The following is a 23,004-nucleotide window of genomic DNA, read 5'->3' as shown; positions in this document are numbered from 1 at the left end:
GGCACACACCTGTAATCTCAGATACTTGGGAGGCTGGGGCAGGGGATTCTTTGAACCTGGGAAGCTAAGATTGCAGTGAGCTGAGATCGTGCCATTGCACTCTGGCCTGGGCAACAAGACCAAAACTCCGTCTCAAAAAAAAAAGAAAAAAAGAAAACAAATTAACTGGGCATGGTGGCGTGTGCCTGTGGTCCCAGCTACAGCTACTGGGGAGGCTGAGATGGGAGATCACTTGAGCCTGGGACGGTGGAGGCTGCAATGAACAGTGATCGTGCCACTGCACTCCAACCTGGGTGACAGAGTAGGACCCTGTCTCCATAAAAAAGGAAATGTGGCCTACCACTAGCTGAGTGTCTTGTACAGAAGAATGGAGGTGAAGAGGATGGAATCTATGTAACAGAACAGGCAGGAAGTCGACTGTTGGTGCCGTGCTGACAGAAGCTCAACTCCTTTCCTTCTGCCTGCTCTGCTGCCTGCCCCGCTCTACGATAGAAAGTGAATGGGTTTCCAATCTGCAAGGATTTGGGAGGTGAAGAAAGGAAGCTGCTTTGTCGTCAAGTTTGGTGGGAGTGAAACAAAAAGGACAACGAACAGGGCAAGAAGTCCTGGAACATGGGTTTTGTGCCAGATGTGCTGGAACATGTGTGGTGGCACCAAGCACTCCAGGGCTATATGAATCACATCTAGTAATTCACTCAGCAGCCACTATACACCTATAAGCAGGTGTGAGACAGTTTTCTAATCCTGCTACTCCCTCCTGCAACCTTTTCTGCAACCCTCAAACCTCAGTGCTCACAGTTCCACAGGGGAAGCTGCAGGAGTTCCGCAGAGGGGCGGACTCCTTCTGAAATATTTCACCTAGAGCTCCCAGCACTAGGCCCAGTCATCCTGAGCATGCTGACTGTTCATTTATCAGTCAATAAACTGTTAGGTTCATGCTACGAGGAAAGATAGTTAAGATAGTTACATTACTTCCGTAGAAGGCAAAGATAAATTCCTTAAGCACAGGTTCAAAGGGCGCATGCGTAAATGCTACGCAACAGCAGTGATGAACGTTACTGCCATCGAGGCACGACGCAGACCAATCTGCCTCGGGGCGCAGCTTACCCTCTCAGAACAAGCTCGCTGCACCCGACGCCCCTCCCCTTTTCCTCCGGCCTCCCCTGACGGAAGCGGAAGCGGCGCTCGCGCACACTAGTGGTCTAGCTCGCTGGCTCCGGAAGCCGCGGTCCTTCACCCTCCTCGTTGGTCTCCTGTCACCATGGCGCTGGCTGTCTTGCGGGTCCTGGAGCCCTTTCCGACCGAGACACCCCCGTTGGCAGTGCTGCTGCCGCCCGGGGGCCCGTGGCCGGCGGCGGGGCTGGGCCTGGTGCTGGCCCTGAGGCCTGCAGGGGAGAGCCCGGCAGGGCCGGCGCTGCTGGTGGCAGCCCTGGAGGGGCCGGGCGCGGGCACCGAAGAGCAGGGTCCCGGGCCCCCGCAGCTCCTGGTTAGCCGCGCGCTGCTGCGGCTCCTGGCACTAGGCTCCGGGGCCTGGGTGCGGGCGCGGCCGGTGCGGCGGCCCCCGGCGCTAGGCTGGGCACTGCTTGGCACCTCACTGGGGCCTGGGCTCGGACCACGAGTCGGGCCGCTGCTGGTGAGGCGCGGAGAGACCCTCCCAGTGCCCGGACCGCGGGTGCTGGAGACGCGGCCGGCGTTGCAAGGGCTGCTAGGCCCAGGGACTCGGCTGGCTGTGACTGAGCTCCGCGGGCGGGCCAGACTGTGCCCAGAGTCTGGGGACAGCAGTCGGCCCCCACCCCCGCCCGTGGTGTCCTCCTTTGCGGTTTCTGGCACAGTCCGGCGACTCCAGGGAGTTCTGGGAGGGACTGGAGATTCACTAGGGGTGAGCCGGAGCTGTCTCCGTGGCCTTGGCCTCTTCCAGGGCGAATGGGTGTGGGTGGCCCGGGCCGGAGAGTCATCGAACACTTCACGGCCGCATTTGGCCAGGGTGCAGGTCCTAGAACCTCGCTGGGACCTCTCTGATAGACTGGGACCCGGCTCTGGGCAGCTGGGAGAGCCCCTCGCTGACGGACTGGCGCTCGTCCCTGCCACTTTGGCTTTTAATCTTGGCTGTGACCCCCTGGAAGTGGGAGAGCTCAGAATTCAGGTAGGATAAAGGACTGAGGTCAAGAGTGCTTCCTCTCCCTTATACCCTCTTCTGTGTCTTAGGTGAATTGGAAGACTAGAGCCGTAGCATTTATGACTCGTGCTCCGTATTATCCCGGACTTTGAACATAATGTTTCTAGCCAGGCGCGGTGGCTCACGCCTGTAATCTCAGCACTTTGGAAGGCCGAGGCCAGCGGATCACTTGAGGTCAGGAGTTCGAGACCAGCCTGACCAACATGGAGAAACCCCGTCTCTATAAAAAATATATAATTAGCCGGGCGTGGTGTCGCATGCGTCTAATCCCAGCTACTCGGGAGGCTGAGGCAGGAGAATCACTTGAACCCGGGAGGCAGAGCTTGCGGTGAGCCGAGATCGCACCATTGCACTCCAGCCTGGGCAATAAGAGTGAAACTCCGTCTCAAAAATAATAATAATAATAATGTTTCTTAGCCTCATTTATCTATTTTCTTTTTTTTTCTTTCTTTTCTTTCTTTTTTTTGAGATGGAGTCTTGCTCTGTCGCCCAGGCTGGAGTGCAGTGACGCGATCTCGGCTCACTGCAACCTCCGCCTCCCGGGTTCAAGCGATTCTCCTGCCTCAGCCTCCGGAGTAGCTGGGACTACTGGCTCGCGCCACGACGCCGGCTAATTTTTGTAAGTTTTAGTACAGACGGGATTTCACCGTATTGGTCAGGCTGGTCTGGAACTCCTGACCTCAGGTGATCCACTCAAAAGTGTTGGGATTACAGGTGTGAGCCACCGCACCAGGCCTGTTTATGCATTTTCTATAATCAAAATATCATAAGCCTCCATAATGTAGTGGGGCATACGAAAGGCTTTCATTCATTCAGGTGAAAGGTGAGGTTTGGGTGTGGTGGTGCTTGCCTGTAATCCCAGCTACTTGGGAGGCTGAGGCAGGAGAATTGTTTGAATCTGGGAGGCAGAGGTTGCAGTGAGCCCAGATCACACCACTGCACTCAAGCCTGGACGACAGAGCGAAAATTCTGTGTCAAAATTTTAAAAAAAGTGAGGTTTCAGGTGTGTATGTTAATCTACTCAATCTTATTAGTTTATTGAATTGCTACAATGTATTAGGTATTGTGCTTTATAATATGGAGAATGATGTCTCTGCTTTTGCTCATGCTTATCCTTGACTTCAAATTGTTTCCTGTTATTCCAGCCTCATCTGTTAAAATCCTACCGTTCTTTCCCTCAAGAGCCATCTGAAGATGACACCTTTGTCACAAAGCCTTTCATGATCTCGCAGTCACAAATTTAGCACTTCCTCCTATAGCATTTTCTATCTTTTTTATGGTATTTATTTTATTCTATCTTGTTATGATTACATAATCTGTCTAATCCCCAATTATATATTGTAAATACCTTGAAGGAAAGGAGTCTTTATTATCTTTGGTGCCTGGTATTTAATTTTAATATTTTATTAAATACATCCAAGGGAAGTTTTTGGTTTCTGCCTTTACTTCAGGAAGAAAGTTGTAGAACAGATAATAGTTGTTCCATTTTCATAGGTTACTGAGTAAGGAGGCACCAGTTCACCATAACAGACATAAGAGTGACAAAAAAATAAACCTTCATTGTGTGAAAAAAAAGAAGGCCAGGCGCAGTGGATCATGCCTGTAATCCTAGCACTTTGGGAGGCTGAGCCAGGCAGATCACTTGAGGTCAGGAGTTCCAGACCAGCCTGGCCAACATGGTGAAACCTTGTCTCTACTAAAAATACAAAAATCAGCCCAGTATGGTGGTGCACACCAGTAAACCCAACTACTGGGGAGGCTGAAACAGGAGAATTGCTTGAACCTGGGAGGTGGCGGCTGCAGTGAACCCAGATCACACCACTGCACTCCAGCCTGGGTGACAGAGCAAGACTCTGTCTCAAAAAAAGAAAAAAAGTTAAGTTTAGGGGGACAAATACAGTAGTGTTCAATTAAGGACCTAGATATATGGTTTAGATGGTGCTGTCCAATGTGGAAGCCACCAGCCACTTTGTGGCTTTTAAAATTTAAATTAGCTAAAACTAAATAAAGTAAGCTTGGCCAACATGGCGAAACCCTATCTCTATTTAAAAAAATACAAAAATTAAATCCCAGCACTTTGGGAGGCCGAGGAGGGTAGATCACAAGGTCAGGAGATCGAGACCATCCTGGCTAACACGGTGAAACCCCGTCTCTACTAAAAATACAAAAAAAAAATTAGCTGAGTGTGGTGGCACATGCCTGTAGTCCCAGCTACTTGGGAGGCTGAGGCAGGAGAATCCCTTGAACCTGGGAGGTGGAGGTTGCAGTGAGCCGAGATTGTGCCGCTGCACTCCAGGCTGGATGACAAGCGAGACTCCGTTTCAAAAAACAAAAAAAACCCCACAAAATTTAGCCTGGCATGGTGGTATGTATGCCTATAGTCCCAGCTACTCAGGAGGCTGAGGCACAAGGAGAATCATTTGAACCCAGGAGGCAGAGGTTGCAGTGAGCCAAGACTGTGCCACTGCACTTCATCATGGGCAACAAAGCAAAAGTCTCAAAAAAAAGAGAAAAAACAAAACTAAACTAAAATCCAGTTTTTTAGTCGCTTTAGCTACATTTCTTTGTTTTTGTTTGTTTGTTTTGTTTTATCTTTTTAGCCACATTTCAAGTGCTCAATAGCACATGCAGATATAGACCATTCCATTGTAGGGAGTTCTACTGGGCAATACTAGAGCAGCCAGTTAATACTATGGGATGTCAGGTAGAGATATAAGATACATGTGAAAGGGAGTGGATGTAGGTTTCCTCCTGAATGGAGGAAAAACTACTGGAGTACTCAAGAGTGAGCTCATTGAACCAACCAACCACTGAACAAACACTTTCAGCTTTTCCCACAGCCTGAATTCAGAGGTTCCCCACTAATGACCACTTAATGTTAATCCCAGTGGGTGCCTGGTGTCACTCATAGGTCTTGTGGGAATAAATGTCTTTACCATTTCACAGGCTCTGGGCCAAGTTAAAGGTGTCACAGAAAGGTTATCTTTACCAAGAAAATTTTTTGGAGCCAGAGTGGGGATAGGAGGTGACATTCTCTTCCTAGTACCCATTAGAGGGAGAGGTTTTCAGGTCTGCTACCTCAGGTGCCACCTTCCACAAGCCTTGTGGTTATGGGAAAGACAGGATGGAAATAGACATGTTGGCTGCTAAGAGACAGGTTAGAGCCTGCCCCCTTAGGAGAAGGTTATAACGTGGCGGTTATTTCTCTAATAGAGGTATTTGGAAGGCTCCATCGCCCCTGAAGACAAAGGAAGCTGCTCATTGCTGCCTGGGCCTCCATTTGCCAGAGAGTTATACATCGAAATTGTGTCTTCTCCCCACTACAGCACTAATGGAAATTATGACGGTGTTCTTTACCGGCACTTTCAGATACCCAGGTTAGCTACCTAACCTTTTAAGGAGGATAGCATCTCACCCTCATCACATTCCTCCTATCCCATGCCTTAGAATCAGGTACCCCAGAGGCCCTGGTTAAAAGAAGCCACATTTGTGGCCGGGCACTATGGCTTACGCCTGTAATCCCGGCACTTTGGGAGGCCGAGGCGGGCAGATCATGAGGTCAGGAGACTGAGACCATCCTGGGGTTTAGTAGAGACCAAACCCCATCTCTACTAAAAATACAAAACTAAAATTAGCGGGGCATGGTGGCGGGCGCCTGTAGTCCCAGCTACTCAGGAGGCTGAGGCAGGAGAATGGCGTGAACCCAGTAGGCAGAGCTTGCAGTGAGCCGAGATCGCGCCACTGCACTCCAGCCTGGGTAACAGAGTGAGACTCCATCTCAAAAAGAAAAAAAAAAAGAAGCCACATTTTAGACAGATTGTGGTAGGTGCCTCTTGGTATATCAGGGAGACCACAGAAGAGAAATCTGAACCATGAGGTTAATTTGGACATTCCAAACAGAGACACCTTTGATCAAAGAGGGCTCCAAAAGAGCCAGGATCCTGCTCTGCCTCTCATCTGTCTCTGATCCCCCTTTCTAGTCTCTCCACCATTTCCCCTAGTTCATCCTAAGTCTGACTTGTTCCTTGGAGAACTGCGTGGGATCTCTGGGTGGGCAGTAGATCTCTGGGTGGAAGTAGTCTGCATGTTGGGGGTGGGCTTGTGGTAATGAACACATGCTCATTACTCCCATTGTGACCTGACCAGGGCCACTGCTGTGTTGCAGGGTAGTCCAGGAAGGGGATGTTCTGTGTGTGCCAACAATTGGGCAAGTAGAGATCCTGGAAGGAAGTCCAGAGAAACTGCCCAGGTATGCAGCTGCCTTCTGTCCTATAGCTGGGATTTGTAACCTGGTTGCATGGGTTCTACAGTCCCTTCCCTGCAAATCATATGTAATTTGTGCCCAAGAGGATTTTGTTGTCATGTACTGTGTGTGTGTGTGTGTGTGTGTAACAGGATCTTGCTCTGTCACCCAGGCTGGAGTTTAGTGGTGCAAACACAGCTCACTGCAGCCTCTACCTCCATGGCTCAAGTGATTCTCCCACCTCAGCACTGCCCCTGCCATAGTAGCTGGGACTACAGGTTTGCATTATCACGACCAGCTATTGGTTTTTGTATTTTTAGTAGAGATAGGGTTTCGCCATGTTGCCCAGGCTGGTCTCGCACTCGAGCTCAAGTGATTTCCCTGCCTTGGCCTCCCAAAGTGCTGAGATTACAGTTGTGCGCAACTCACCCCAAGTCTGTGTACATTTTTTTGGAGAGAAAATTCACCAGTCCTTCAGTTCCCAAACAAGTGTATGACTGAAGAAAGGTTAAGAACCGGTCAGGCATGGTGGCGCATACTTGTAATCCCAGCTACTTGGGAGGCTGGGCAATATAGCTAGACACTGTCTCAAAAAACAACCAAACAAAAAGAACCCTCACTGCTGGCTTTGGGAGGTGTTTATTCTCAAACTGACTGGTGACCCTGTGTAAAGCAAAGCACTAAGAAGAGTTTAGGCCAGGCGTGGTGGCTCACACCTGTAATCCCAGCACTTTGGGATGCTGAGGTGGGCAGATCACTTGAGGTCAGGAGTTCAAGACCAGCCTGGCCAACATGGTGAAACCCTGTCTCTACTAAAAATACAAAAATTAGCTGGGTGTGATGGTGGACATCTGTAATCCCGGCTACTCAGGAGGCTGAGGCGGGAGAATCACTTGAACCTGGGAGGCGGAGGTTGCAGTGAGCCCAGATCGCGTCACTGAACTCCAGCCTGGGTAACACAGCAAGACCATCTCATTTATTTATTTATTTATTTATGTATTTATTTATTTTAAAGAAGAATTTAATGGCCTAGACCAAGACGGGATTCCTTCCTTTCCATTCTCAGCCTTGGTGTTGTTTGGACCAAGACTTGGGCCATACCATCCATATCTCAACATAAGGATATACAGGCTCTGATTTCTGCCTTAACTATGGAGTGTGCACAAGCTACTTCTCAATCCTATCTCTGAAAACGGGAAAGAGGGATTTCTATTGTTTTTGAGAGGGCTACCCTTTCCTATCAACAGAGAATGAGAAATAGAGCATAACCGAGCCAAGAACCCAAAATAAGGAATCCAGCTTTTCTCCTGCTGTTGACTCTGACCACAGAGGTTCCATGTAAAATGTTGAGGCAAAGAATTGAGACACTGCTTTAGCCTTATGCATAGGGAGGAAAATGTGTAGCCCTGTATCCCAGCATTCCCTGTATTCTGAACTCATTTCCTGTAGCAATTTACTAGAAGGAGAGCACAACTGATAGATGCACTAACCCATGCATAACAGCCTTCATGTCCAAGGTCTGTGGCATAGCCAGCCTGGGTCCTCTGCCAGGAGAGAGAGTCCTTGTCTGGAGTGCCTGATTCATCCCTGGTCAATATCCAGTGCTTGGTTCTGGCTACTGCTCAGTACCCCCAATCTCAGGGTAGTGGTGCCCCGTGTAACCCCATTTAGGCTCCAGGTCACCTCTTCAAGGTTTTTCAGATTAAGTACACAACGAGTCTGGTGGAAAATGCCAGGCTGGCACTTAGCAGTCACTTCCCACCTCTATCTCCTGTCTTAAATTTAGCAAACGTCTTTGAGCTAGCTTTCAGTAGGAAAACTACAGAATGCCCCACTCTTTGTACTTTCTAAGGAAAATAGACACTAGAACCTCATGAGACAGGCTGGCAAGCCAGTTCTCTATTGTCTCAACTCTGTAGAACCCTGCTTTCCTCCTGAGTGCTGAGCACATAGTTCTTTCCCCCGCAAGGAAAGCAAGGAAACCAATGGGTCCAAGGACAGATACAGGTGAGCATTTTAAGCTGCACTGGGCTTGAGAAGGGAAGCCCTGCAGAAGTTCCTGTGAGCCCTGCAAAGGAATTCCACTGTTGGTGGTGTAGCCTCTCCATCCTGTCCCTGGTGCTCCACTTCCCCAAACCAGGCTGCATGGGGGCCAGCTCCACTATCACCTATCTGGCTGGCTGGAGCACAGCCCAGTGTTCCTTAGCAGTGTCCACATAGGGTCCAGAGCTCTGGCCTTTCTATTCACTGAGGTGGTCCAACCACCCTCCACTGAGGAAGGTAGTGTCTCCCTACGCCACAGTGCTGTCTCCCATCTCATTCCTATGCAGGGCTTCCATGTTGAGTCATACACACTATGACTCAGCTGTTGAACTTGATGGAGATCCTAGGTTAGAGGCCCACTGTCATCTATTTGTAATTAATTATAGGCAGATTCAGGCTTCCTGATGTTCTAGGTTTACTATAGTACTCAGAAGAGTTTCATAATACTAACCTGGTATGCTTCCCTCTCCACCTTGCTGCACTCTCACACCCCTTTGCTGCTAGAGAGAGCAGCTTGGAGACTGTGAGGCAGTGTGAGCAGAGGAATTTGCAGCCTGATTGGATCTTAAAGAGGACTAGGTTATAGCCTGGCTCTGTCGTTGCCTTGCTGCCCGAGGATTAAAGAGGGAAGTAGTTCATCATTTCTTTATCTGGAAAATTGGGTTAGTAGCTATTCCTGCTACCCATCCTCTTCCCTGTTAGTAGGTTGAATAACCCTAACTCACTATGATACTCGCCAACGACTGCACAGCCCTGGTTTTGCATCAGAATTGCTGGGGAAGCTTTCAAAAAATACAGATGCCTAAGCCCCACCCCAGATCTATTGGAGCAGAATCAGGGTGAGGCTAGAGCCTGTGCTTTTATTCTTCACAAAGGAAGGAGAAAGGTTAATTTTAAAAACAGATAAAATTCACACACTGTAATACCATGCTTTTAAAGTATATAATTCAATTTTTTAATTCATAAGGTTGTACAACCAACAAACATCACTGTTTAATTCCAGAACATTTTCAACACCTTAAAAAGAAACTCTGCACCCATTACCAGTCATTCCCTATAGCTTCCCTCCTAGCCAATGGCAACTGCTGTTCTACTGAATGGAATCACATAATATGTGAGAAATATTTAGTTTTTAAAGTTACACAGATAGGGCCGGGCGCGGTGGCTCAAGCCTGTAATCCCAGCACTTTGGGAGGCCGAGACGGGCGGATCACAAGGTCAGGAGATCGAGACCATCCTGGCTAACCCGGTGAAACCCCGTCTCTACTAAAAAATACAAAAAACTAGCCGGGCGAGGTGGCGGGCGCCTGTAGTCCCAGCTACTCTGGAGGCTGAGACAGGAGAATGGCGTGAACCCGGGAGGCGGAGCTTGCAGTGAGCTGAGATCCGGCCACTGCACTCCAGCCTGGGCGACAGAGCCAGACTCCGTCTCAAAAAAAAAAAAAAAAAAAAAAAAAAAAAAAAAAAAAAAAAAAAAAAAGTTACACAGATAATTCTAGTGTGCAGCCAGAATACAGAACCGTTATTCATCAGATAGCATTATTAAGGACTCTACGTGCAATGACATTTTGTGGATTATTGAATAAGAGCCAAGGGACCCTTCCCCCTGGCGTTTTTGGGGCCTGGGTGGCTGTGTATTTGAGGGGGAGACTGAAGCCAGTGGAAATAATCAGATGATCCACTGCTTAGTGCAGCAGCGGCTTCTCCCATTGGTGTGGTGGGTAGGCCACATGCCTGGAGAAACACACCCCCTCAGAGCTCTCATGGCTGTCATGGGGGATGCAGAGGGACAGGCATAGCTCTTGCCCTCAAGGTGTGTATGGCCTGTCAGGAAGAGGAGAAAGTCCATCTGCATTCCTTTTCCCCACCATGACTCGGGACACGCACTTGTGGTGCTCTTGTTTGTCTTCTGTGATTGAGAAACCTTGTCCTTGAGGAGGGGGCGTTTTTGGACTCTGCGCCTGGGGTTCATTGGGCCTTTTTCCTGCAGGTGGCGGGAAATGTTTTTTAAAGTGAAGAAAACAGCTGGGGAAGCTCCAGATGGGCCAGCCAGCGCCTACTTGGCCGACACCACCCATACCTCCTTGTACATGGTGAGGCCCCAGGGATGGGTGTAGACCAGCACAGGGGGTAGAAACAATTTTTAGAAATGAAAGCTTTTTCCTACCTTTCACAGGTGGGTTCTACCCTGAGCCCTGTTCCATGGCTTCCTTCAGAGAAATCCACTCTCTGGAGCAGTTTGTCTCCTCCAGGCTTGGAGGCCTTGGTGTCTGAACTCTGTGCTGTCCTGAAGCCTCGCCTCCAGCCAGGGTGAGTGAGGTCATCACCCCAGGGTGTGAGAAAAGCCTGGCTAGAACATCCCTGGAGGAGCAGCAGCCAAATGGGTAGTTCCTAATGAACTGGACAGAGTGGGATTGGGAGGACCTTCCTCAAACCAGTATGTCCAGACCAGGCCACCAGCCTACTCCTTTCTGTAAGCCAATTCCCACGCTCCTTTCCTGGGATAACCTCTGTCCTCCAGGACTGGCTCTGGAGGAAGAATCTCCAGCAGGGGCATCTGTTTCTGAAACTGCCTTTCCCCTTGGGGAGCTCACTAGCAATCCTGGACTTTACTGCCCTGGCCCTGAAGGACACAACTCCCCATATCAGTGGCCCAGGTGTGGACGCAGACCGCCCCCCCCCCCCCCACCGCCAATGCCTAAAGGACACAACTCCCCATATCAGTGGCCCAGGTGTGGACGCAGACCCCCAACCGCCGCCAGTGCCACCACAATGCCTCTCAATACCATTCAGACCAGTCATAACAGTTGAGGTTTTATTGGCAGCACAGCAATGCCAAAGGGAATTAATTAGTCTTTGGCTGTTGGATATGCTGGATGCCTCGGCCAGAGCACCATAGGTGATGTGGGAGACACAGGCTCACTACATGGCAACAGCCCTGGCCTGGGGTAGGCGAGGCTCAAAGAGAGAAAAACAGGGTATCTGCTTTATAGATTCAAGGGACCCTGTGTTACTGGGGACTCTAAAGTTTGGGCAAAATGAAGGAGATGAATGTTCTCTGGTTGCAGGGGTGCCCTGCTGACAGGAACTAGCAGTGTCCTTCTACGGGGGCCCCCGGGCTGTGGGAAGACCACAGTAGTTGCTGCTGCCTGTAGTCAACTTGGGCTCCATTTACTGAAGGTGAGGGTCTCTGGAGAGTAGAATCCCAACTACTTCCCCTCCCTAGCTCAGGTTCTCCCTCTCTGCTGCTTCCTCTCCCCTCCCTCCTCTGTCTACTCACAGACCCTAACACTTCAGCCCAGTGGGTCAGGCATAGTCCCATGATGCTCAGCTGCGGAGAGGTACTTTCAAGAAGAAGGGGGTTGCAAGATAGTGGTGGACAGTCCAGGGAATGGGATAGGGTAAAAAAGACATAGGACTTGGCCAGGGTATCTTCCCCATCCCTGCCCTCCAGAGAAAAAGATGGCTCACATCTTCCGACTCCTCCTCCCCTTATTCTCCTGCCTTTGTCATGCTTGCCCCTTGCTCACAGACCCATTGGGATCCCCTCCCCAGGTGCCCTGCTCCAGCCTCTGCGCAGACAGTAGTGGGGCTGTGGAGACAAAACTGCAGGCCATCTTCTCCCGGGCCCGCCGCTGCCGGCCTGCAGTGCTGTTGCTCACAGCCGTGGACCTTCTGGGCCGGGACCGCGATGGGCTGGGTGAGGATGCCCGTGTGGTGGCTGCGCTGCGTCACCTCCTCCTTGATGAGGACCCCCTCAACAGGTATTTATACAGAGCTGGGCCTGTCAAAACGAGGAGGCCGGCCAGATGTGGTGGCTCACGCCTGTAATCCCAGCACTTTGGGAGGCCAAGGTGGGTGGATCACCTGAGGTCAGAAGTTCGAGACCAACCTGGCCAACATGATGAAACCCCGTCTCTACTAAAAACACAAAAATTAAGTCAGGTGCGGTGGCTGACGCCTGTAATGCCAGCACTTTGGGAGGCCAAGGCGGGCGGATCACAAGGTCAGGAGATCAAGACCAGCCTGGCTAACATGGTGAAACTCCATCTCTACTAAAAATACAAAAAAAAAACTTAGCCGGGCGTGATGGCGGGCGCCTGTAGTCCCAGCTACTGGGAGGCTGAGGCAGGAGAATGGCGTGAACCTGGGAGGTGGAGCTTGCAGTGAGCTGAGATCGCGCCACTGCACTTCAGCCTGGGCAACGGAGTGAGACTCCTTCATACACACACACACAAAATACAAAAATTAGCAGGGTGTGGTGGCAGGCGCCTATAATCCAAGCTACTTGGGAGACTGAGGCAGGGGAATCGCTTGAGCCCAGGAGGTGGAGGTTGCAGTGAGCCAAAATCGCATCATTGCACTCCAGCCTGGGCGACAAGAGCAAGACTCAGTCGTAAAAAAAAAAAAGAAAAACAAAAACGGGGGCAGGGGGAGCAGCCCTCCTACTTTTCAGCCTTTCATTCCTCCCTTCTCTCACCCCTCAGTGACTTCTCAGTCATCTACCACCCATTTGGCTGCCCTCTAGACAGCCCTGAGCTCAGTGTCTTAGAGGGATCCAGAGGGAGGAGTCTGTGGTCTAGCATTTATTGGGGAACAGTTGGTTAAAGAAAAAGCCTCTGCCCTCAATGTGATGGGGAAACACAGTTCACCCATCTAGGAACTGGGGTAGGTGCTCATCTCCCTACCCCATCCTAGCACCCACCTCACTTCCCTGCCGTTCTGTGCTGACTTTGGGACAAGGCAGTCCACAGGAGCTGTCAACCACATTCTTACCCCCAGTGCCCACTCCTCTGTCTGCAGCTGCCCTCCCCTCATGGTTGTGGCCACCACAAGCCGGGCCCAAGACTTGCCTGCTGATGTGCAGACAGCATTTCCTCATGAGCTGGAGGTGCCTGCTCTATCAGAGGGGCAGCGGCTCAGCATCCTGCGGGCCCTCACTGCCCATCTTCCCCTGGGCCAGGAGGTGAACTTGGCACAGCTAGCACGGCGGTGTGCAGTGAGTATCAAGGCAGAGTACTGGCCCTCCCTAGGAGGTCCCTGGCTTTTGTTACAAGAACTCAGTCCTGTTGCCTTGTGAGTGAGAATAGAAAACCCAGGCTGGGCGCCGTGGCTCACGCCTGTAATCCTAGCACTTTGGGAGGCCGAGGTGGGCAGATCACCTGAGGTTGGGAGTTCGAGATCAGCCTGGCCAACATGGAGAAACCCCGTATCTACTAAAAATGCAAAATTAGCCAGGAGTGGTGGCGCACGCCTATCCCAGCTACTTGGGAGACTGAGACGGGAGAATCGCTTGAACCCAGGTGGAGGTTGCAGTGAGCCGAGATCTCGCCACTGCACTCCAGCCTGAGCAACAAGAGCAAAACTCCATCTCAAAAAAAAAAAAAAAACCCTAAGGCATCAACAGAGGGCCTCTGCTCCAACTGCTCCAACTGGGGGATGGTCCCTGAAGGTTCCTACCTACTGTGCCCTGCTCATGTGGCCTTTCCTGTGGTTCCCTAGGGCTTTGTGGTAGGGGATCTCTATGCTCTTCTGACCCACAGCAGCCGGGCAGCCTGCACCAGGATCAAGAACTTAGGGTAAGAGGAGTTGGGCCCAGGAAAGGCAGAAAGAGGAAATGGATGTAGATGGGTGGGTGGTGAGGAAGGGAATGGGATGTTGGTGGGGAGGAGGCCTCCCTGTGTTCTTCTTTGCAGTTTGGCAGGTGGCTTGACTGAGGAGGATGAGGGGGAGCTGTGTGCTGCTGGCTTTCCCCTCCTGGCTGAGGACTTTGGGCAGGCACTGGAGCTACAACAGACAGCTCACTCCCAGGCTGTTGGAGCCCCCAAGGTGGAGACCAAGTCCTTGGAGGTGGGACAGGAGCCCCTCCAAGAGCATATCCCAACCATGCACTTTCCATCTCCTAGATCCCCTCAGTGTCCTGGCATGATGTAGGTGGGCTGCAGGAGGTGAAGAAGGAGATCCTGGAGACCATTCAGCTCCCCCTGGAGCACCCTGAGCTACTGAGCCTGGGCCTAAGACGCTCAGGCCTTCTGCTCCATGGGCCCCCTGGCACCGGCAAGACCCTCCTGGCCAAGGCAGTAGCCACTGAGTGCAGCCTTACCTTCCTCAGGTGGCCAGGGGGCCTGGAAGGATGGCGGGTGGATCAGGGGCTGCAGCATGCTGGGGAGCAGGAGGGGCTGCCCGAGAGATCAGTTGTGTATATGTGCATCTGACGGGTCTCACCTTCTTACATCCTCTCACTCAGCGTGAAGGGGCCAGAGCTCATTAACATGTATGTGGGCCAAAGTGAGGAGAATGTGCGGGAAGGTGAGTGAGCAGGGAGGGGCAGGGCTTCCCATGCTTCCCAAATCCTGATGGCCCCCAAGCCACCCCCACTGCCAGGCTACTCATGGTCATTCCTAGTCCTCCTTTCCACAAGTCACGTTCCTGCCCAGCTGGGTCTAGTACCTGGGGTGCCAGTGCTGTATTGTCAGACCCCAGTTTCCCTCCCTGCTCTTGCCTAACTTCAACCCCCTGCAAGTCGAGCTTCACCCTCCTGTGGGCCCCAATCTCTCTTCAGTGTTTGCCAGGGCCAGGGCTGCAGCTCCATGCATTATCTTCTTTGATGAACTGGACTCTTTGGCCCCAAGCCGGGGGCGAAGTGGAGATTCTGGAGGAGTGATGGACAGGTGTTGGTCTGAGTGGGAATGGAGCCTGGGGGGTCCAGGGTGGGAAGGATATGAGAAAGCTCACAGCAGTCTTCAAGAGTCCAGAGATAGAAGTTCCTGCTGTTTCAGTTCTGAGGTAATATAATGGAAGCTGAAAGGGGCCATGAAATTGGGCAGGGGCCACTGAGGAGAATGGGGGCCTACCTGGAGGGGCACACTGGGCACAGCTGAGTGGAGGGCCCTGATGAGACTGCCTGTAAGGAGAGGTACCACAGGCAGGGGCAGAGTCTAAGGGGGACACCAAGGACTCTTGCCCTTGCTCCCTTCACTCCAGGGTGGTGTCTCAGCTCCTTGCCGAGCTGGATGGGCTGCACAGCACTCAGGATGTGTTTGTGATCGGAGCCACCAACAGACCAGATCTCCTGGACCCTGCCCTTCTGCGGCCTGGCAGGTGGTCCCCTTGTACTGCTTACCTCCACCTTCATTCTGTGCCTCCACCCCTCATGGCTGGGCTCCCTGAAACTTATACCTGCCTATCTCCCTAAAGATTTGACAAGCTGGTGTTTGTGGGGGCAAACGAGGACCGGGCCTCCCAGCTACGTGTTCTGAGTGCCATCACACGCAAGTATGCCCTGTTAAAAGAAGACTGCAAAGGGCTTGCGCCTTGGGATGCTTAGGGGATGCATGCAACATGCAGAATGAGCTGGTCAGCACTGGCTTTTGAGGGAGGAGGTGATGCCAACTCTGTTTCTTCCCGTATCCCACAACAGATTCAAGCTAGAGCCATCTGTGAGCCTGGTAAATGTGCTAGATTGCTGCCCTCCCCAGCTGACAGGTGCGGACCTCTACTCTCTCTGCTCTGATGCCATGACAGCTGCCCTCAAACGCAGGGTTCATGACCTGGAAGAAGGTGAGCCACTTGCTGGCCTGAGAGGTCAACCAGAAAGCCAGTGGGGAGCTGGGTGCACTTGAGTCCCAGCTACTTGAGAAGCTGAGGTAGGAGGATCGCTTGAGCCCAGGAGTTTGAGGCCAGCCTGGACAACACAGAGAGACCTCATCTCAAAAAAAAAAAAAAAAAATGTTTAAGGAAAAGAAGACGAGTGGGAGACAAACCTAGTCCTGGATTTCAGAGGGAAGATCACTGACATCTAGGAGACCCTGAGCAGGAAGGCACCATCCCAGGGCTCTCCCCTGCCTGGGCATAGACCACAGCCTCTGTTCCCTAGCCGGGATGGGGAATCTGGCCTCACCTCCCACCTTGTCATCTCCAGGGCTGGAGCCAGGGCTCTCCCCTGCCTGGGCATAGACCACAGCCTCTGTTCCCTAGCCGGGATGGGGAATCTGGCCTCACCTCCCACCTTGTCATCTCCAGGGCTGGAGCCAGGGAGCTCAGCATTGATGCTCACCATGGAGGACCTGCTGCAGGCTGCCGCCCGGCTGCAACCATCAGTCAGTGAACAGGAGCTGCTCCGGTACAAGCGCATCCAGCACAAGTTTGCTGCCTGCTAGGAGCCCCCCAGGGCCTGGGACCCCACTCAGCATGGCTGCAGGTACCTCGATAGCCCACAGAGAGATCTGGGAGGGAAGGGCTCCTCCTCAGGCTGCTGCCAACCCACCTGGAGGCCACCTCCCTCCAGGAGATCCCGGGGTGCAAAGTGGCATTGGGACAGCAGCAAGAGCTCAAGAGACATCTCCTGCCTACTTGCCCCTCCTTCCAGGCTGGCTTTAAGAGGAAGGCCCATCTGCTCAGGAGGAGGGCCAGGGCCTTGGTTCTGGGGATTGGGCCCTAAGAGGGCTAGTTCTGTGGCTGAAAATAAAACGTGTCCCTCCCCCTACTGGTGTTGTGGCATGAAAGGTTGGAGTGGGAAAGAGCAGGGTTATGGGAGGAGTAAGCCCTGGGGGCGGGCGGGGGGCTGGCCATCGTGGGAGTCTGATCCTTCTGACATAAACACAAGGCATGCAGGAACTGAAAAAGGCACAGACTATATTGTTTACCCTTCCATCTGCGGAACCCACATCCCTGCACCCCAGCTGTAGTCTGCTCTAGAGGCTGGCCCTGGTGTGGGGCTGCTGGTCCCGATCTTCAAGACAGAGCCTAGCAGTGCCTGGGTGGAGGCTTGTGGGAGCTGAGGCCACACTCAGTCTGTCCTCTTGAGCACGTGGATGAAGTAGCAGGGAACATAGGCTTGGCCTGGCTTGTAAGGCTTGAAGTCACCCAGGACGCTGTGCTGGCACTTGCCCCCGAAGGCTGCTTGGAGCAACTCCGTGAAGGATGCCAGACAGTGTGGGTAGTAGGAGAGCCGGAACTTACTGTAACAGAGCCCCCAGCAACCATGAGGACTGGTGACCTCAGCTTCCCCAACTACTGCCTCACCCCCACTGAGCCAAGTGGTACCTCAAGCCAGGAGAGCCATCCTGGCCAGCCCCCGGCACCTGCACTGTATAGTCCAGGGTCACCATGTGGGCCTTGTTGTTCACTATCAGCACTGATGTTGTGATGTCCTTGGTCAAGTCACTCTGTAGGTGGTGGGGCAGGCTGCGTTAGCCTCTGTAACCTACCTTGGGGCCACTGGACCCTCCCTCCACCCCACCCCCACCCCCAATCCCAGAGGGCCCCACCTTATAGTAGATATTCTTCCCTGGGGGTGCACAGCCTGTGCTGAGGATGTGGTCGTAGTTGCGGTGATCAATGACCAGCAGGCCCCCTGCTCGCACCATGCTTGCAATGTTTTTCAGCGCCAGCCGGTGCTCACTCTGGTCCCCTGAGCGCCAGGCAGGGGCAGAAAGGCTCCATCTGCTCAGGGCCCCCAGCACCAGTCTCCCTCCCATCTCTCCCCTCCCCAGGGGTGCCAGAGCCAAATCAGAGAGAGGCAGAGAGTCTGCTTTGCAGAGCAGGTGCCCAGAGGTCTGTGGAAGAGGGTACAGCTCAAGGCGGGGGCCATGCCCAAGGCCACACCCTCTCTCACCTTTGCAGTCTGGCAAGTGAGCGAAACTGTTTCCAAGGCAGATGACAGCATCAAAGCCACCCTCTGCTGACTGGGGCACATCTTTGTCCAGAGTCATCCAGTTGGCTTCTTCAATGACTGGGGCCAGGAAGGGAAAGAGGAATCAGGGAGGCACCATGGTACCAGTAGCAGCCACCTCCACCAAGTGCAGTCCTGCCTGGGATTCTTCTTTTTTTTTTTTTTTTTTTGAGACGGAGTCTCGCTCTGTAGCCCGGGCTGGAGTGCAGTGGCCGGATCTCAGCTCACTGCAAGCTCCGCCTCCCGGGTTCACGCCATTCTCCTGCCTCAGCCTCCCGAGTAGCTGGGACTACAGGCGCCCGCCACCTCGCCCGGCTAGTTTTTTGTATTTTTTAGTAGAGATGGGGTTTCACGGTGTTCGCCAGGATGGTCTCGATCTCCTGACCTCGTGATCCGCCCATCTCGGCCTCCCAAAGTGCTGGGATTACAGGCTTGAGCCACCGCGCCCGGCCGACTGGGATTCTTCTTAAGACACAAAAACTCCCCGTTCAGTTAGGGGGAGGAGAGAAGAGGGATCAAGGGAGGAGGAACCCTGGTTTGGAAGGAGGGCTCTGTGCTTATGGGCTTTTCTTTGAGGGGAGGGACAAGATGCCATAAACACAGTTAAAACCAGCTCTTCACCCCCAGTGTCTCATTCTGGAGCTTAAGCCTTGCTTTTCAGAGAAATTACAGTAATTTTGCTGTCTCCCCGAGGAAATTTTGCTGTCTCCCCGAGGAAAACACAACACTCCACCCCCACCCCCACTTAAAGGAGCCCCAGGCAGAATGAACAGTGTTCCTGGTGACGGCTGGGGGGGCCTGGCTAGACCTGCATACCCCACTTGTCGAAGGCGGGCTCGTGCCGCCGGTTCCAGCGCTCCTTAAGCGCATACTTCAGCATCTTGTCACTGGCATCCACACTCGTCACGCTGAAGCCCTCTTCCACCAGCATAATGGAGTCCACCCTGGGCAGGGCCAGTGGAGAGAGACAGAGAGGGGCAGTCAGGGGAGCCTGGGAGGGCCAGGAGACCCTGTGCCGGACACTTTTGTCTCCACTTCTCAGAGTCCATTCCTCTGCCTCCTCTCCCCAGGCCCTCTCCACTGACCTCACAAATCTATTTCCTATCACCACGAGGCAACTTTTTTTTTTTTTTTTTTAAGGCGCCTCTTCAGAGCTAGGCACTCTACAAATATGCAGTAATTCTCATGGCAATCCTGAGAGGTAAATAGTGTTATTCCCATTTGAGAGACAGACAAGCTGAGGCTCCTCTAAGTTAAAATAGGTGTGCACAAGAGGCAGCAGAACATGGTGGTTTAGAGCACAGGACAGACCTTAACCAACCCGGGCCCGTTAGCTCCTCTTCACTGGATGTTGTATGAGGGACTTTTACTTTGCTGAGCCCTTACTTCCCCAGTAGTAAATGAGAGAGTATCACTGCTTAACCTCATGGGGCTTTGTGAGGGTTTGAAAAACTGATGTATCAAAAGCTCCTGGCACTGGCTTGACAGGTGCAAATGTTGAGCAATGTTAACTGTTAACACTGCCCAAGGCCGTCACAGGAGGAATATTTGGAGTCTGTCCATGGCCCTGGCTCCACAGCCTCAAGGACGCTCACTTTTCTGCCCACACCCTCACTCACACTCAGTCTCCCTTCTCAGTGGCCTCTCCCTGAGCACCCCTGCCCCAACCCTTGGCCTCAGGGGGCACTCGCAGTGCCTGTTCTGCCAGGCAGGTACCTGCTCCTGGCCCTGGTGTCCCACCCATTCCAGACTGGCAAAGGCCGCCCCGACGTGCCGGTCCTGTGGTTCTGTGGCCGCGAGGTACAGGCTGAGCCGGACTCCGATCTCATGCAACGCCCCCGGCCCCCTCCTGGGCTTACCCGGTGCCACAGGCCACGTCGAGCACCCGCTGGCAGCCGTGCTGTCGCAGCAGCCCGAGCAGCCATGCCTTGTACTCGGCGGTGCGGCTGCGGGTGTTCCCAATGTACAGCTGCCACACGCGCGCCGCCTCCCCGTCCGCGTACTGGTCCGGGAGCCCTTCGGCTGCCACCCCCAGGGAGCGGGTCCGGTACACGCTGTCCACCATCCTGCTCCGCGCCTGGCTCCGCAGTCACTCGCTCCGCACTTATAGCACAGGCACTTCAGGCAGCCGACCGCCCCACCCGGCCAATGGCAGGTAAGCGCGCGGACACGCCCCTGCTGGGCTCCTGCGCCGGACGCCCGAGGCTGTACAGCTGCGGGGAGGGCACTGCCTTGCAATCCTGGGCTAGGTTCTTTTAGCCAGCCTGCGGACCCAGCCCTCTGTGCAATCCCACGGCAGGAGAGGACCCTCGGAATCCTCTGCCCACTTAACCTGGGTCTCCAGGAGAAGGCGAGAGGGGCCAGGAGAGGAGGGAGCAATGAGATTGCCACTCCATCCCCGCCTCCCAAGTTGGAAAGAGAGGAAGTAAAACCTCAGATCCACAGAGCTGAGCGCCAGGCGGGCAGGACTGGACCGTTCCCAGCGAAGGAAGGCATCAGCAGATCTAAACAAAGAATGTGCAGCCAAAGTGTGTTTCGGAGCCGGGGCTGGAGGAATGCTCCCCGCCCACCTGGAGGCCAATGTGCCTCTGTCGTGTAGGTGACCATCAGGCTTTTCCCTGAGCTTCCTAAGGTGTAAGTTGGGCCTTGCTTCCAATTTCTGGATCACTGAGAACCCTTCTAAAGACCCTCTGCTGGCCGGGCGCGGTGGCTCACCCCTGTAATCCCAGCGCTTTGGGAGGCCAAGGTGGGTGGATCACCTGAGGTCAGCAGTTCGAGACCGTCCTGGCTAACACGATGAAACCCCGTCTCTGCTAAAAATACAAAAAAATTAGCCGGGCCATGGTGGCACGCGCCTGTAGTCCCAGCTACTCAGGAGGCTGAGCCAGGAGAATCGCTTGAACCTGGGAAGGCAGAGGTTGCAGTGAGCCGAGAGCACCACTGCATTCCAGCCTGGTGACAGAGCAAGACTCCCTCTCAAAAAAAAAAAAAAAAAAGGCCGGGTGCGGTGGCTCAAGCCTGTAATCCCAGCACTTTGGGAGGCCGAGACGGGCGGATCACGAGGTCAGGAGATCGAGACCATCCTGGCGAACACAGTGAAACCCCGTCTCTACTAAAAATACAAAAAACTAGCCGGGCGAGGTGGCGGGCGCCTGTAGTCCCAGCTACTTGGGAGGCTGAGGCAGGAGAATGGGGTAAACCCAGGAGGTGGAGCTTGCAGTGAGCTGAGATCCAGCCACAGCACTCCAGCCTGGGCGACAGAGCAAGACTCCATCTCAACAAAAAAACAAACAAACAAAAAAAAACAACCCTCTGCTTTCACATGAGGCAGGAAAATAGCGTCTGGAGGCAGGGAACATAAGGCCAATTCACACTTCAGTTATAATGGGAAATATCCTCTCCATAGGTGTACGCCCACCATTAATAACTTTGTAATTGTAACTTTACTTCATCCTCTTCATTTACATAGGGCATACCCCAAGAGGAGGGTATTTAAACTCACAAAAACTCTGTAACACGGCCTTTGAGCCCCTATGCTCATGATCGCTTGCTGTTGAGTATACTTTCATTTTCTTTTTTTTTTTGAGACTGAGTCTGGCTCTGTCGCCCAGGCTGGAGTGCAGTGGCCGGATCTCAGCTCACTGCAAGCTCCGCCTCCCGGGTTTACGCCATTCTCCTGCCTCAGCCTCCGGAGTAGCTGGGACCACAGGTGCCCGCCACCTCGCCCGGCTAGTTTTTTGTATTTTTTAGTAGAGACGGGGTTTCACCGTGTTAGCCAGGATGGTCTCGATCTCCTGACCTTGTGATCCGCCCGTCTCGGCCTCCCAAAGTGCTGGGATTACAGGCTTGAGCCACCGCGCCCGGCGTACTTTCATTTTCAATGAAATCCTTCATTCTTTTCTTGCTTTGTTTCTGCATTTTGTCCAGTTGTTTGTTCAAGATGCCAAGAACCTGGACACCCTCCATCATTAACATATTCTGGTGAGCCAGCCAGGGGAAAGAGGTAAGCCCAAAAGTTTGGGATTCATTTTTCTCCCTTTCCTTTCTGCTCAATTACAGGGGCGCTCTCACACTTTCTTTCTTTCTCTCTCTGTCTCTCTCTCTCCTCCTTCATTTCCAACTTGGGACCCTTGGTGGGCAGCGCCTAAACATGGAAGCAACTGTAGGTTTTTTTTTTTTTTTTTTTGAGACGGAGTCTCGCCCTGTCACCAGGCTGGAGTGCTGTGGCACAATCTCGGCTCACTGCAACTTCTGCCTCCCGGATTCAAGCGATTCTCCTGCCTCAGCATCCTGAGTAGCTGGGACTACAGGTGCATGCCATCACGCCCGGCTAATTTTTGTATTTTTAGTAGAAATGGGGTTTCACCATGTTGGTCAGGACAGTCTCGAACTGCTGACCTGGTGATCCGCCCGCCTCAGCCTCCCAAAGTGCTGGGATGACAGGTGTGAGCCACCGCGCCTGGCCTGCAACTGCAGGTTTCTGGCCATGGCCAGTGAAACTAGGGGTTTCCATGTGGAGAAGCCTAACTGCCACTGCCTGGTTCGCTTAAGGAATCTGGGTCTTTTTCATTTTTTTTTCTCTTTCAGTCTTACAGCAGCTATATTCTAGTAGCACCTTGGAAATTGAGGGCAATTGGCTGGGGTCACTCTCCGGTATTGCCTGAAGGCCTAGGAACAAATGGGAATAATCGCCCCGCCCTGAAGGGGTAAGGACTTTTTTTTTTTTTTTTTTTTTAATTATTTCCACACTTGGTACCTGATTCCTACCTGCAGTGCAAGTCGGAGCAAACTCACACCTGTTTCAGGGGATTTAAACCTTCTTTTCTTTTTTTTTTTTTTTTTTTTTTTTTTTTTTTTTTTTTTTTTTTT

At 52.8% G+C, this 23,004-nt stretch overlaps 2 protein-coding genes across 6 annotated transcripts; one reads left to right on the top strand and one right to left on the bottom strand.

Moving 5' to 3' along the window:
- The first annotated feature begins 995 nt into the window (after window positions 1–995).
- On the top strand, window positions 996–19,423 carry PEX6 (peroxisomal biogenesis factor 6). Of its 4 annotated transcripts, none has more exons than XM_025381822.1 (18): window positions 996–2,143; window positions 5,390–5,553; window positions 6,342–6,425; window positions 10,453–10,555; window positions 10,639–10,772; window positions 11,531–11,642; window positions 12,018–12,226; window positions 13,266–13,461; window positions 13,965–14,041; window positions 14,159–14,291; window positions 14,369–14,574; window positions 14,710–14,771; window positions 15,025–15,133; window positions 15,447–15,563; window positions 15,660–15,737; window positions 15,883–16,022; window positions 16,485–16,662; window positions 18,851–19,423. In XM_025381822.1, the coding sequence occupies exons 1-17, from the start codon at window positions 1,262–1,264 to the stop codon at window positions 16,619–16,621; spliced, it is 2,943 nt and encodes a 980-aa protein (XP_025237607.1). In that variant the 5' UTR covers window positions 996–1,261; the 3' UTR covers window positions 16,622–16,662; window positions 18,851–19,423. The 4 variants fall into 4 exon arrangements, with proteins under 4 accessions (XP_025237607.1, XP_025237606.1, XP_025237605.1 ...); XM_025381821.1 differs by lacking the exon at window positions 18,851–19,423 and adding an exon at window positions 16,750–16,947; XM_025381820.1 differs by lacking the exon at window positions 18,851–19,423 and having other exon boundaries at window positions 16,485–17,075.
- Window positions 17,071–20,233, bottom strand: GNMT (glycine N-methyltransferase). 2 transcript variants are annotated; one of them, XM_025381826.1, is made up of 6 exons: window positions 19,995–20,233; window positions 18,952–19,079; window positions 18,079–18,195; window positions 17,732–17,874; window positions 17,508–17,629; window positions 17,071–17,422 (listed from the first exon to the last, which is right to left on the bottom strand). In XM_025381826.1, the coding sequence occupies exons 1-6, from the start codon at window positions 20,198–20,200 to the stop codon at window positions 17,251–17,253; spliced, it is 888 nt and encodes a 295-aa protein (XP_025237611.1). In that variant the 5' UTR covers window positions 20,201–20,233; the 3' UTR covers window positions 17,071–17,250. The 2 variants fall into 2 exon arrangements, with proteins under 2 accessions (XP_025237611.1, XP_025237610.1); XM_025381825.1 differs by having other exon boundaries at window positions 17,732–17,817; window positions 19,995–20,208.
- Between the last annotated feature and the right edge of the window lie 2,771 nt (window positions 20,234–23,004).

Source organism: Theropithecus gelada, chromosome 4 (assembly GCF_003255815.1).
Source record: "Theropithecus gelada isolate Dixy chromosome 4, Tgel_1.0, whole genome shotgun sequence".
NCBI lineage: Eukaryota > Metazoa > Chordata > Mammalia > Primates > Cercopithecidae > Theropithecus > Theropithecus gelada.
This window is presented reverse-complemented; position numbering and strand designations above follow the sequence as displayed.

What these genes read in the sequence shown, in the direction of transcription:
- PEX6 (XM_025381822.1), top strand. Translation starts at nt 1,262, where the DNA reads ATGGCGCTGGCTGTCTTGCGGGTCCTGGAGCCCTTTCCGACCGAGACA. An exon ending in TTGGGCTCCATTTACTGAAG is followed by an intron (nt 11,643 to 12,017) that starts GTGAGGGTCTCT and finishes TCCCCTCCCCAG; the next exon opens with GTGCCCTGCTCCAGCCTCTG. An exon ending in GATGAGGACCCCCTCAACAG is followed by an intron (nt 12,227 to 13,265) that starts GTATTTATACAG and finishes CTCTGTCTGCAG; the next exon opens with CTGCCCTCCCCTCATGGTTG.
- GNMT (XM_025381826.1), bottom strand. Translation starts at nt 20,200, where the DNA reads ATGGTGGACAGCGTGTACCGGACCCGCTCCCTGGGGGTGGCAGCCGAA. An exon ending in GACGTGGCCTGTGGCACCGG is followed by an intron (nt 19,080 to 19,994) that starts GTAAGCCCAGGA and finishes GGCCCTGCCCAG; the next exon opens with GGTGGACTCCATTATGCTGG. An exon ending in TCACTTGCCAGACTGCAAAG is followed by an intron (nt 17,875 to 18,078) that starts GTGAGAGAGGGT and finishes CCTGGCGCTCAG; the next exon opens with GGGACCAGAGTGAGCACCGG.